The sequence below is a fragment of the Zonotrichia leucophrys genome, chromosome 24 (assembly GCF_028769735.1).
Source record: "Zonotrichia leucophrys gambelii isolate GWCS_2022_RI chromosome 24, RI_Zleu_2.0, whole genome shotgun sequence".
Lineage (NCBI taxonomy): Eukaryota > Metazoa > Chordata > Aves > Passeriformes > Passerellidae > Zonotrichia > Zonotrichia leucophrys.
In genome coordinates, this window is record NC_088193.1 from 473942 (window position 1) to 488530 (window position 14589).

A 14589-nucleotide genomic window follows, 5' to 3' on the forward strand; every position below is an offset into this window, starting at 1 on the left:
ATTTCCCTTATCAGCATTAGTAAATCTTCTGACAAATCGCGAGCAGGAACTGCTGGAATCAGGGAGCAATATCACATCATTACTGTTCCAGCCTCCTCAGCAGTGCAAAGGCAACACAGAAAAGCACCAAGAAGGCAATGGAGACCCACTGGGTTGTGCCACCAGAGTCTGAGATCCTCCACCACTGCAAACCAAGGCGAGAGAGCAATGCTGGACAGCGATGTGCTCCTTACCCCGAGGGACCTCTGCCAGGCTGATCACACGGCCATTTCCAACTGCAAGAATCATCTCTCCCCTTATTTTTAATACAAAAAACCTGGAAAGCTGTGTGAAGGAAAGCCCAAAGGCTACCGAGCATCCACAGCCAAGCTGCAGCAGGACAGCAAACAACCAAGCTGCTGTTCATTGGGAAGAACCAAGCACTGCTGTGGGACCTGACACAGCACCAGCTTTGGAGGGCAGTGCTGGGGCAATCCCTAAAACGACAGGCTGATAACAACCCAGCTCCCAAAAACAAAACAGTTCCCAGTCATTAAGGTTTGCAGGCACCACGGTCAACTGAAGGTGTTATCCAAGCATCAAGACACATGGTTCCACTTAGCCTTCCAAAATTCACTGAAAGCACGAGCAATTACCGTCAGAGAAAGAAACCTGTGAGCACGTCCAGGTAGAGCCCGTGGGGCGGGCGCGGCCGAGCTGCCCTGCCAACAGCTCTCGGGGGGCTGCGAGAAAGCCTCAGAGCTCCTCTGAAACAAAAGCGGGTTAAGGGCAGGAAGCGACGCCGGGGCAGGCGGGAGAGGAGCCCAGCAGCCCGGCACGGGTGCCTGGAGCGCGGCCGGCCGGCACCTGCAGAGGAAGCGAAGCGCGGCGAGGGCGGCAGGCTGTGCTGGTGCTGCTGCTGGTGCTGGTGCTGGTGCTGAGGCTTCACCGGCGTGTCCGGGCCAGCGGGGCCTGCCCTGGCTGCAAAAACCTCGGGAGGAAAAGAAGCCACGGAACGCCCTGGGCAGGGTGGTGAGAGTCAGCTGAGCAGCTTCATAAAAGCAAATAAAACGTGAAGGCATTTACACAAGGGGTGCTTTACAGCAACAGTAAACGTTGTGCCATTAGCTATTCAATGGTCCATCCTCACCTGCCGTTTGTCACCTCTGCCTCAAACAAAAAAAAACAAACAAAACCAAAACCCACAAAAAGCAGCAAGCAAAAGCAAAAGCAGCGGTTGGAATAGGAAAGGTCAGAGAAATGACAATGCGAATGGTCACAAATAAATCAGAAGGGTTTTCCTGATGAGTCAGGTCTGTGAGGAGGTATGAGGATGTGTCACAGAGGTGTCATGATCTTGCTGGTTGTTTTTATTCATCTTTTCTTGCAAGACACGGAAAATCTCACAAGCTGAAAGGCAGCTCCTCAAGAAGGGGCCTATGGATGGCATTCACACAATAAAAACAACTGGTGGAATTCCCTTTTCTGGGAGAGGGAGGGAGAAGCTTATCACAAAGAAATACCAACATCTTGGCATGAGAAAAAGCATCTTGAGGCACATCAGGCGAACTGAACTGCCAGAGACCAAACTTTCTATAAACTGCTCAGAAATTGGTACTGACGGGACGGAGGCTGAAACGACTGCCCGTGCTAAGGGAGCTCTGAGGCTTTTGGCATCCTGCATGTGCAGTACCCAGTGCTGGCCACCAGTAACTGAATGAATCACTTTTCCTGCCATGACAATTCCCACATTTCAGGAACGCCCACAGCCACAGCAAGGACTGTCTGACACGCAGAGCTGCCGGACCAGGGCTCGTGCTGTGGGTGGGCGTATTTGAGGGGGAAAAAAAAAATACTGCAAGTGATTGGTTTGTTGTTTTTCCCCAGGCTTCATGCTCTGCTTATATACATAAAAGACAATAAACATTCAGGACAATTCCAATGGTTATGAAGGTACCATACCTGTGATGGTGGTAGGGATGGTGGTGGTAGTGGTGGTGGTTGTTGTGGGAGGAGGGATAGTTGTGGGGGGATCTGGATAAAATATAAAAAGGAAAATAATAAAAAAGCAAATTAAGAAAAAAAACAAGCAGAACACAACAGCGGTCAATTGTGATCAGAGGAAAACAAGGATGCTAAGAAGCAGCATGGGGATGGGGACCCCTCCCTGGCTAAATCCCAGGGGGGAGCCCAGCAGGGACAGCGGGGCCAGATCCTCCACCCACGCTTGCCCAGGCTGGAGAACCTGGCCCCAGCCTCTCCCCCCTTTCTGCCTTCTACAATGCTAAAAAAAAAATAAATAAAACCCAGCATAAATTAGTCAATGAGAGAGAGAATGGAATGGGAGAGGCATAAGGAAAATAAACTGCACGCTTTCCACAACAAGAAGACCAGTTTGCACATACAAGGAGAGACACAGTGGTGCTTTGGTGGTTGTCTACGGATACATTTGCAAACCCGGGTGGGAGGGCTGTGTGAGAGGCCCTGCTGCGCTTCACAGCCTGAGCATTAACAGCACACCAACACATCTCACTGCCTTCCCAGGGCCCTGAACCTCTCTGCTCTTCCTCTATAAACACACGGCAGCAGGATGTTAAAAACTACTTCAAAGGTGGTGAGGGATACAGAGAAACGAACAACACCATTGCTGAATATCAATGTCCAGGTATGATGAATCCCACCAAGATCTTTTAATTTAAAAAAAAGTCAATATTTTCCTGACAATTTCAGTTGCACACTCTTGTTTTTGCTACTAGGGCATCGTTAATGAGATGTTTCTCTCTGTGACCATTTCTCAGATGGACTGGACCTGTTGAGATTCAAACCCTGCTGCTCGTCACGGGATTGATGTTACACACAGGGACACATCCTTATCAAAACTATCGGGCAGGAGAAGGTAGATATGAGAAGATGTAAAAGAAAAAATATGTATCAATGCCCAGATGATCAAACTGAATGCACTTAGTAGTCAGAAAGACTTTGAACTACGGATTCATTCGGCAATAATAGAGCATGAAACCTTTCATGGGCTTTTGATTTTAGGTTTCCTCCGTAGCACGTCAGCTGTTCCTCACTAATACATCTGCTACTCTTTTATCTCTGAGCGAGCTCCCTTGGATCCCCTAATTAAGATATCTGAACTTTAATTATATACTGCACCATTATTATATTCCATCCAACTTCCCAAGAGTTAAGGAACATCACCCCACAGTTTGCTGTGCTGTGAGCAGTCACTGTCTCTCCTCTGCATCCCAAGGATCTCAGCCCCTGGGCTTCTCTCTCACTCCTGACCCACACATATCTGGGAGAGTGGGGACCCTCCCAATGCTTGGGGAGGCCCCCAGACTCACACTGACCAGCCTGGTCTGCCTGTGCCATGAAAGCAAAAAAACCCTTCAAAAAATCTGGAGTGCTAATGGAGCTGGAGGTTTCTAGCAATGCATCTGCCCACAGGGACAAAAAGCATAAAATGAACTTTAGAAATGAGCATGTGTCCAGTGAGAGTCCATGCGATGATACAGCCCCATCCCACGGGGGCAGCTGGGGAGGAGCTGGCACAGCTCAGCTGCTGGAGCCACATCAAACCCTGGGCCTGCAGGGACGGCCCTTGCAATGGGGCTGCCCCAATGCTGCTGCTTTGGTGTGAAAGGAGCCACAGGTGCAGGTGCCCCACCATGAGGGGCTGAGACCCCCACGCTGAACCTGCCCCCAGCAGCAGCTCTGCGCCAGGAGCCTTCCCTGATGGCCACAGCCCAACCACTCCCTCCCCACTCTGGACTCCTCCCTTTAAACCAAGGGTTAAAAGGACTCCCTGTTCTGTCCAGAGAGGCAGGGCCCAGCAGGATGGCCCCAGATGTGCAGCACTGGGGGTGATGGGCTGTGCAAATCCCTTCTGTGCCCATGAGCACTCTCCTCTACACGGACACACATCTGCCAGATGCCTAAGCTGGAACCCACAGTCTCCATCCCCTGGGAAGCTGCATCTCCTTCCAAGTAATGCTATCCTGGCTCTCCTCCTGGGGATTTAATCCCAAGAGGAAGCAACCCCAAGGAAGTCCTGCGCTGTCTATTCTCGCTCACATGCAAAATGCAGAGTAATTATGTGAGATTCCTCACCAGCTCTAAACCTCAGGGCAGTAATGCTGGGATGGTGCCCCCAGCCCTGCCTTGGCCCAGGATGGGCACACAGAACTGCACCCACCCCACAGCTGCTTCATGGCAGCAGCTTTCATGATTTCCATCTCGTGGGGAGCTGCCTGTGTCCTGTTCCAACTGCTCTGCTCTCTGCAACATCGGCTGTTTCCTTCAACACTGATGTAAACAAGTGGGCTTTTTACATAGTGAGCATGCAAATTACCAATCATAAACCAGTGCCTATCTGACTTCATTTTGTAAATTGGAGTCTTGTGGAGCGAGAGGCACTAGAAGAATTACCTATATGATGGGGTACATGAGTTCTGTATAAGCTCAAAGCTGTCACTACCTTGAGTCTTTAGGTGAGTTTCTAAGACTGGGCTTAAAACCACTCCTGCAGAGCTGGCATTTGGAGAGGCATGGGAGGCTCTCCACTCTTTGGCTGGATCAACTACCAGAGAGCTCAGACTGCAGAGCTTCAGGCGGCTGTTGCATGGAACAAACTTCAGACCAAGTTTCTGTCCCACCGGAGTGGAACTGTAGCATCGTTCAGGTCAGAAATGACCAAGACCCACCAGGAACTCAGCCCAGCCACACACAACCGCCCTTGACGGAGAGAGTTTAAATATGCAGCCCAAGGAGCAGCTCATCATTAACTGGGGATTGCTCTGCAAGTGCCTCCTGAATCTCCATTCCATGCAACACCTCACGGCAGGAGCATGAGGCTCACAGCAATGCCAAAGTAGCACAGAGGAAAGGAAGAATTAAAGCAGGTACTTAACAGCGCTTTAAAAGATGCTGAGGCATGTTTTAGTGTCTGCCCAGCCACACAGACAGGCTGAAGGCGCCTCATTCCTCCAGTTTATTTACTGGTTTGTAATTATTTGGGGATGCTGGCTGATTAACTGGCTAGGGAAAGGCTCAGAACCCCTCGGACCATTGCTCAGGCCTCTGGAGGAGGCGTTACCAGAAGGACAAGAAATCAGTGACAAGTCCAAGGAGAACTGCACAGTTCTCCCCACGCCCCTGCTCTGGCTTTCCTTGGGCTTCACCTGCAGCAGGGGTGGGAGCTCCCAGAGCTGGCACAGGCTCTGTGCCCGATGCCCACGCCGAGAGCCCGGCAGCACCCAGCGCCTCCCCAGCCCCTGCCAGCCCAGCCCAGCGCTGGGGCTCAGGAGCTGCCTGCAAACCTGGCATCGAGCAAATGTAAAGTTCTGTCACAGCTTCCCGAGCAGGGCATGGTGCAATTAGGTGCAAAGGAGTCTAGAAGAACGGTGGTTTTTCTCACGTACCGTATACAAACAGCATGTAATCCGCATGTGATTTCCCCACCGCGTTGGAAGCCTCACAGCGGTATGTACCATTATCTGTTTTGTTTAGGTTACTAATGAGAAGGTTTGAACCAGACACTACAACGTGTTGAGGCATCTCATCATCTACTCTTAACCACCTCATGTCCGTAGGCCTACAGAGGAGGGAGAAAAAGAAACAGTCACATTACTATTTTCCTATGGTCAAGATGGCATCTTCAAAAGTTCATCCACAGACAGAAAGCCCAAACCAAGAAAAACTGTAAAGAAACAACACATACTTTTTTGCACTACTCAAGCCCAGATGCTGTCGGGCTTCCTCAATTTACATTTATTTAAACCCAACAGGAAACTGTATCCAGAGCTTAAATTTTCTGAAAACACTAATGCAAGCAGGAAGAAAGTTCATTAGTGGTTAATCATTCGCTTACTCAGCAAACCTGAAAGCTCTGAGGCTACAGACTCAGTGTTGATCCACGGGGTGCTCTGAGGGCAGAGCTGCACAGCAGAACAAGCAAGGTTTTGTCAAGTTTGAGCCCTTCCCCAGGCTGCCAGGGCCCCGGTGACCTCGGCAGGGGCTGTGCTGTGCACTGGGGGAGTTCCAGCCCTTCTGCTGCCCCCCAGCCCGCCTGGCAGCCCCCTCCTGCACCCCACACCGATGGAGCCCACGTGGGCAGGGGTCTGCAGCATTCAGGGGATGAAATGAGCCTGGCTTGTTAGAGCTGGCAAGGATTGGAGGTGCTGAAGGGCTTTGGGAGGGTCTTTTGACTTTGTGGGGGTGTTTAGCATCTCTTATCATTAGGCCTTTAAGCAGCAGTGAGGGGACAGATCAGCTCTTTCTCAGCAAGAAAACTCCAGCATTGTTCAACTCCCCTGTTCAAGGGGAGTTTGCTGCAGCACAGCACTGCTCAGCCTGCCTGGCTCCCAGGCTGGCAAGTGGGGCTTCACGCTGCTGGAGGCATCCCACGGCTCAGGCTCCTCCCTGGGTACAAACAGTGCATGACAGCCATGGTGCAGAAGCTCCTGATGCTTCAACAGCCCAGCCTTGTATCCAGCACCAGGCAAACTCAGCTGGGCATTGGCTGACTGGTTTGGGACACGGGTTTGGTGTTGTGTCCCTTGCTGCCATGGAATCGGCCGCGAGGCACAGTGTGGGCAGCAGGAGCTCCTGAGACAGCCCAAATTAACTTCAGTAGGGGTGGGAAGGGTTTGAATGCTCCTGGGTGCAGTTTTTAAAGGGCTCTTTGTGCTGTGGAGTCCCCAGCTGGTACACAACACAGTAGCTGCTGCTCAGAGAAGTGTCCCTGGATGCCTCACAAGTGACCATTTCAGCATCTTCCCACTTCTGTCACAGTTTTAGGGGGCTGTGTCAAATCTAACAAAACATCTGTATTAATACCAAATAGAAATTTCTCCTCTCTAGTCTTTCTTCCCCTCTGAGCTTCCTTTCCCCAATATTTATGCTGCCAAATTTTGCAGAGAAATTACTTTGCTTAACTGGAGAAACCTCCCCCTTCATCTAAAACCCCTGTAAAAGATTTCATGAAACCTCTTTGTCTTAAAAAGATGGAGCCAAACCCAGCTGATTATTTTACTGTGTATTTTCTTAGCTTTGGGAGACCCAGGTGAAGTGACCTAGAGAAGCCAATTCCCAGCACATCACCAGCACCACGAAACGTGCAGCAGCAAGCTGCCAGGGAGATGTGTCTGTCCTATTTAACATGGGAATGTCTTACTCATAGCCTGCAAGGAGAAAATGCAGAGAAGCCTGTTCATTAGATTCCCAGGTGACAGCAAATGGGAGGCACTGCAGGTACCCAGGGGAGCAGGAATGCAGAGGGGCCTGGCAGGCTCTGAGCAGGGAATAGCTACTAAACGGAATCCAGAATTCAGCAGGGACGTGCCAGCCTCTGATGCACGGGAAGGGACTGGCCTCGTGCCCAGCAGAACACACTGGGAATCAAGCAAGGACTTTGGGAATCGAGAATCACTGTGGATGGGGATGCAGGCTAGCAGGAGGATGAGGGCAGCCTCTGGTGCCTGCCCTGCCCACAGCACCGAGCTGGACGGGCTCCAGCTCCCCACGCCCAGCCCTGGGCACGCTGCCAGGGAGGCACTGACAGATCTCAGGGATGTTTGCAGAAATCTCATGGACATGAGGAAAATAAGGAAGGATAGTAAATACTTGACAGCCATAAATCCAAGTGGAAGAGAAAGTATTTTGGAAAAAAAAAAATAAAGCCGACAAAACTTAAATTAGAACAGCAATGAAAGTGTGAGAAAATCTACCCTCCCTTGCCAGGATTTTCCTGATGCATAAATTTCTTCAACTGCCTAAGAAAGCCTCAAGGGCTTGGCAAGAAGAGGAGAGAGAATAAAACTGGTATTCTATAAAAACCACACGAGGCACCAAGGGGGAGCAAAACCATCACACAGTCAGTATGAGCTGAAGGATGGACTGCCTTACCTGGGGGTCCATCCCACCTCCCCACGGGCCCAGTGCTGTGGTGCTGGGTGGTGTCCGTGCACTGGCACCTCCAGGGGCCACAGCTCCCCAGCCTTGCTCTTGCAGATTAACCAAACCCACGATTAACTGCAGATTAATGCCACCCCAGCCATTCCCTGGGGGAAGAGGTGTCCGCCTGGGAGCCTTCTCCTGCTGCACCCGAAGGCTGCTGCATGGTGGCCAGGAGGAGCTCTCCTAGGAGCCTTCCAGTGGAAATTCCTTGGCCATGAGGTGCACAGCAATAAATGCAAGTCCAGCAGCTGTTTGGGTGCAGGAGGCATCTCTCTCCTTCCCTCTGGGACACTGCCTTCACAGCAGAGAATGGCAGCAGGAACAGCGGCTGCGCAACGTCCCGTCACCACCGGCCCGCCCTGGGAAGGGCCCAACTTACTGTGGCTTTCCAAAGGCGGTGCACGTCAGCTCCAGCGGCTCCCCCTCTCTCGTCAGGCCTTGCAAGGGGTAATTCTGAGACACCCGCACTTGAGGCTTATCTGCAGGACACAAAACACGGCAGGTGAGCCCCGGCTCGTGCCCCCGTGCCCGCTTGGGGCTGGCAGCACCGCGAGTCCTGCCATGGCCCCGTGCTGCCCGGAAGGGCTCCCGGTGCACAGCCCATCCTGAGCTCAGGGCTCCAGCTGCACTGCTCCATCCTGAGCTCAGGGCTCCAGCTGCACTGCTCCATCCTGAGCTCAGGGCTCCAGCTGCACTGCTCCATCCTGAGCTCACTCCAGCTAACAGGAACTCCTTTGCCTTCGTGCTGAGGGGAGGCTGGAGAGACCCGCGGTGCCCGCGATGGACAGGTTCTGTGGGGTACTATTGGAATATTAATCCCAATATTCAGGGTACCAGCGACTCCTGCACCACAGCCCCCAGGTCCATGAGTGCTGACTGGGCTGGACAAGAGAGGCTGGTTAGAGACACAAACAGAGCCACAGCCACCGCTGCCCCTGTGTCAACAACAGGAGGCTGCACGCTTCGCCCGGATGAAGCTCCTCTAAATCCTACAATAAACAGAGAATTAAAGCATGGATAGTTAGGGAGCCAACTCAACAACACTTTAGTAAGACCCTGCAGGAAAAAAAGAGCCAAACCACAAACCTAGAGTCCACAATTAAAAAATTCATTACCTCCCATGACTGAAACAGAGATTAAAAACGCAATCTGAGCTGTAGCTAAAACATTATCAGTGCAGGAAATCAATTCAAGGCTACAAGTGCCATTAAGCCATAGATATTTTTCAGGAATTTACTCAACTGTAAGGAACAAAGGAAGGAAAAAAATCAGTATGCATAAAGGTTGAAACCATTTAAATGTTTCTATTTCCTTTGAGAGTAACTGCTACCCAAAATATTGGCTGGCTGCATTTTATTAACTGTGTTTAACTCATTAACATGCCTCCTATGGAATAATAGAGATTAGGAAAAAAAACCCGCGTGTCAGGATTTAACCAATTTAAACTCTCATAATTTTCAGTAATGGAATAAGCTACACAAGTAAATCCTCTCCCGAGATGACTCTACCACAACATTTCATCAGCTAATCCCTGTTACAGATGCTTCCTGCAGCTCTGGAGCTGGGGTGTCCTTGTGGGCCGGGGGGGCTGGCAGCACCTCGGGGTGTCACCGGCTGAGGGGCAGCTTTGGTGTGCCTGGAAATGCCCTCCAGCCCTGGAGGGGCAATAGCTCTGCCCAAGGAGCAGGGGAGGACGAGCTCACCCCGGTGTTATGCAGCAAATAAATCACCTGCACATCCTGGGCACTGCGCTCACCGCTCCCGTGCACGGCCCCCAGCCCACAGCATCTGCTCCCCACCTCTGATGCGCTCTGCAGCAGCAGCAGCCGCCCGTGCCAGTGCCAGGAACGTGGATGGTGTTATATCCGTGCTGTGGAAGGAGCAGCAAACATCCCAGCCCAGTTTACTCCGCACACAGGGACTGAAACACCTCCTTTTGCTGTTTGCCTCTCCCGCTGCATCCCCCTGCCATTAGGTGAGTTTAGTATTTCTAATGAGCTGTTTACTAATGACAATTACTGATGGAAATGAGGAGGAATATCCAGGCTCACTGTACTGAGCACAAACTGCCAGCTCCATGAGCTGGGTGAGCCCTTCCTCTGCCACCTCCCAGCCCCAGGAGCTTCATCCAACCAACAGAGGCAGTGAGCTGGACCCGTCCCATTGGGATCCAGGCACTGTGGAGGGGTCACCTGCAACAGGAATCTGGGTTTATCAGCACTGCTGAGGCCAAGAACTTCCCAACAGAGTTACCACAGCAAAGGACTTGTCAGCACGCTGGGAGTTACAGAGGGCACTTAGGAAAATGTACCCGAGCCTGAAGGATGCAGAGGGATGGCTGGACACTCCACAGGACCGGCTGGCATCAGGCTCACAGCATGAAAAGAAATTTCACTCAAGAATCTGGAGGGGCAGTGGTGCCCTTCTCCCTTTGTTTAAGGATGTGCCTTTAGACAATCTTAAATTCTACTTCCAGTGCTCACACCTGCCTCGCAGCAAGTCAGTGTATTTCCTGCAGATTATGGACTCGGAGCGCAGGTTTGTGAAATGCCGCGCGCCCTGGGACCCCAGCCCGGCTCCTGTGACATTTAGCAGCACACGGACAGAGCTCTGATGGCTCCAAGGATGCTGCAGCGTCTGCTCCCGCCCTCTTACACAGGATATGCTCCAGCAGTGATGTCTGCAGCTCTGGGACGTGGGGTGATGACCGCCTCGGACGGTAACACAGGACACCAGGCAAGAAGTGGCAGTTTTCACCAGTGCCCGAAAATCCTCAACTTGGAACCTCACAGCATCACACCACTGGATTGTTACACAAAAATAAACACTTGCATCTGTGCACCCGAGGCCCTGCAGGCTCCATGGCAGCCAATTAGACCCAACAACCCACAGCTATTTCCTACTACGCCTCTTTCTAGCGGCTTAAAAAAAACAGCCTCGTAATTTAATAAGGCACCTTTATTAAGCTAAATTCATTCAAAAGCTCAGAGTGATATACAAGGTTAAATACCAGTCATCTAAAGGTTACACTGTAGCAGCAGCCAATTTGAAAAACTTATTACAAAGCCATTCTGCGTTTGATGAGATTTCTCTCACAACAGGCCCGGCGCGTGCCCGTGCACCGGGGTCTGCTGGGGTCTGCAGCCCCCAGAGGGACCACGCACCCCAAAACCCTCATCTCCCTTCAGGACGCCACTGGCCACCAAAGCCAGTACCCATTGACTTTCACAGCTCTCAAGCTCCGTGCTTGGGAGCTTACCAAACCACTCCAGTTATTCTGCATTTGTCCCAGTTCTTCCTTTTTTAGCTGCTCGCCCCATTTTTGTGCCATCAGCAAAGATTATTAACAGTGACTTTTTAAGAACTTCAAATGCTTCAACTGAACAGCATCAGGCCAAGCACCCAGGCCCCTGCGTTCCCTCTAAAAATACCAGCACTGCTGATTACTCCCTAATGACTATCCTTTGAGATCTGCCAGTTAGTGATTTCTTAATCCATTTAAACATGCACTTCATCGATAATGCTTAGATGTCATTAATCAGCCGAGATAAAACATTACACCGAGTTCGGGGCCTTACAAAAGCCTAAGCCCATTATTTCCCCCCGTTTCCTCTCCTCAGGCCAGCCCAGGCAGGTGTGGCAGGCGCAGCTCCCAGGGGTGCTCAGGGCTCGGCCGTGGGACCCTCGCTGACCATCTCTGGGGACAACCCAGCGCACCCTGCCCAGAGGACACGCTCCTGTGAGGATCAAACAGCCACAAGGCTCTTCCCAAGCGCCGGGAGAGCAGCACGAGGCGCTTTTGGCAGTGCCAGGCTGGCCAACCCGGGCTCTGCCAGTGCTTCAGCCGAGCAGGCTCCGGCCCCTGCCAGGTGGGGAGCGGCCGGGTCCAAGTTTGAAATCCGCTCTCTGATCCCTGCACGAATTGCTGACGTACCTCCTGGCAAACCTGACGCCAGATGGCATCCCTGGGAGCAGGATCTGCAGCCAAGCCGCGTCCTGCCCGCCGCAGGTAAACCCAGCCTCAGCACTTCCCACATAATGCTCAGCACAGCTCCCTGCAGGCGGGCATCGCTTCATCCAGCTCCTCACCCCTGTGCCAAAGAGAGCTGCTCAAAAACCTGACGTGGGGGAGTCTCTGATCTCACTCAGGGAAGAGCAGGAAAAATGTGTTTTTCTGTATTACAGGGAGTCAGCAAAGTTAACAATGATCCTCAGGTGTAAACAACAGGCACCTCTATTCCAAAATCCAGTGGGGCTGCTCATCAGGAATGCACCGTGCGTCAAAGCCAGCCCAGCCTGGCAATCCCCTGCCTGCTCCTCACCTCTGACAAGGACGAGAGGCTGCACTGCTGATTTTCAGCCAAAATACAGAAATCTATTCAATAAATAGATCCCGTGTCTAAAATAAGGAATGAGCAGGACTGGCAGATCACAGCTTGTCTGGAAGAGCCTGTCAACCCCAAACACGACTCTGCAAAATTCACCCTTAACGAAAGCAATTTAATCATGTTGCTTGTTGCAGGAAAAGGAATGCCAGAGCCCGACAGGCATTTTGGGGATAAACACTTCTCTTTTAATATTTAAGCACACTCTGCTGCTTAATGCCTGCAAATGGCAGAGCCCCGGTCGCCCCACACGCTCCGTGCTCCCAACAACATTCCTCCGAGAAAACCTTATTAATGAGCTCACAAACGAGCACCCAACTGGGAAATGTCACAAACAAGAGTGGCTAATGCCCCAGAAAATCAAATAACTGAACACTCGGCTGATTGTGGTGCTTTTCATATTCACTAAAAGAAAAAAAACAGCTTTAAATCAAAGTTTCTGAAGGGGTCAACACCTCACTGAACAAAACAACTCATTTATTCGCTTTTAGCGATCTCCAGATGATAAATTACATTGATGTTAATAACTTCACTGCAAACTATGCAATTAATATTTGTACTGGACGGAAATGTAAGGATTACTGGAGATGCAGCAGCAAACGTATGCAGCTGATTTTAAACATAATTGGGCACAAAAAGTTCTCCTATCGCAACAGCAGAGGCTGCAACAAGACTCCACTGGGGCAGGCTTTAAAGGTACACATGTAGGTATTACAAAAATGAATGCACAGGTAATTATAACTTCAGAAAAGGACAAAAAGCCAGCCCAGAGAAAAGGCCAAAATCCAGGTATGACGCTCACTTCCAGTGTCACATAATGAGAGCAGCAAACGCACCACAAGGGCTCAACTCGCACGTCTCCCAGAATATCTGGTTCCATTCAGCTCCTTAACGACATTTTAATGCATTTTGTTGCTTCATTTCCTTTCTAAAATTACACCCAACGCACTGGTCTCCCATCAGACCCACAGGAACTCGGTGGCTGCAGCAGAGCTGGGGACATTTCCCCTCCAGTGCCACTGTCCCCGCCAGGGCTGAGGGCGCTCCCAGCACGGGAGTGCTGCGGCCACTGTGAGGGCACCACGCTCTCAGTCCAGCCCTGCCTTGCTTTTAGGAGCGCTCGGGGAGGGTTTCACACTGTCACACTGCTGGTTCACAGAGATTTCTTGTCACTAACACACCCTGCAGCCACGTGAAGGCATTCACCTCCAACTTCACCATGGGCCACGCTGTGCCAGGGCAGATACGCAACAAATGGCTTCCTCCATAAATAGGACAAGTTAACACCCAGCATTGTTGTTTTCTGCTTTTTTTACTTGGAAAACAAACCCCACAACTTTTTAGTTGCATCTCAGAAAAAATATCTCCCTACTCTGAAATTTAGTCAGACAAAAAATACCTCATTATCTGAGCAGGCTCCATCCATCATCCTCCTGTCCTTCCCCAACACATTTCATGCTCCAGTTGGATACATTAAGTGCAGAGAAATACGACATCTGCTGAGAAAAACATTTTCTTGTGCCCTGCTGATGTTCTGAAGGGGCGGATCCGCTGTGCCCATGAGGGGAGCGGGCAGGATTTGTGGGGAGAGGAAAATCAGAGCAGAGAGTGGAACAGGCAGCCCAGGTAATGACCTGCTGAAGGGAAAGCAGCCCCATGCCCACGGGATGAGCCAGGGATTCCCAGTGTCCCTGCAGCACAGACCTGGGAGCTGGGTGCCGGCAAGGACACGCCATGGACAGCGGAGGCAGGACAGCAGCTGGAGAAGCATCCTCTGCTGCACATCCCACATCCAAAACCAGCCGGGAAGGTGTCAGTGCAGGAGCCCCAGGGCAGAGCTCTGATGGAGACGCCTGTGTGCAAGGACAAGAGGCTCTTCCTCCTGCCCACACTCTCCCACTGGCCAACAAATCATCGCTGTCAGACAGCAGAAGCTCCAGGGTAAGAGCTTGCTCTGAAACTGCCTTTTCTTCAAGCTACAGCCCTGCAGCAGGTATGAAATGCAGGTGTCTGGCCATGCTCCAGCCCGTCGAGCCACAAGGTCACAATGCAGGACGAGTTCTTGGGCTGGGGCTCCTCTCTGGCCATCTGCTCTGCCCACTCAAGGAACAGACTGGGCTAACGGGGTCAGGTCCCCACATTGGGACATAATTACTTTTAACAAGCTCAGAGTTTAAATCAGAACACAAAACCCAATCAGTCTGAACTCTCTTCTCCTGCTCATCCCTGCCCCCTCCTGAGGAGGCCTCATTCCCACAAACAG

The 14589-nt window shown here is 51.4% G+C and overlaps 1 protein-coding gene across 8 annotated transcripts in view; it reads right to left on the bottom strand.

Annotated features, from left to right (window-relative positions):
• The window catches only part of CADM1 (cell adhesion molecule 1), a 133015-nt gene that overhangs the window by 22748 nt on the left and 95678 nt on the right, over positions 1-14589 (bottom strand). For 4 of the 8 annotated variants that reach the window (XM_064732147.1, XM_064732144.1, XM_064732150.1 and 1 more), the window contains exons 6-8: positions 8321-8420; positions 5406-5578; positions 1942-2013 (exon numbers count right to left, since the gene is read on the bottom strand). In XM_064732147.1, coding sequence (XP_064588217.1) covers positions 1942-2013; positions 5406-5578; positions 8321-8420 — 345 coding nt within the window. The remainder of the gene's footprint in view (positions 1-1941; positions 2014-5405; positions 5579-8320; positions 8421-14589) is intronic. The other 4 variants (XM_064732146.1, XM_064732152.1, XM_064732151.1 and 1 more) reach the window with 1 other exon arrangement.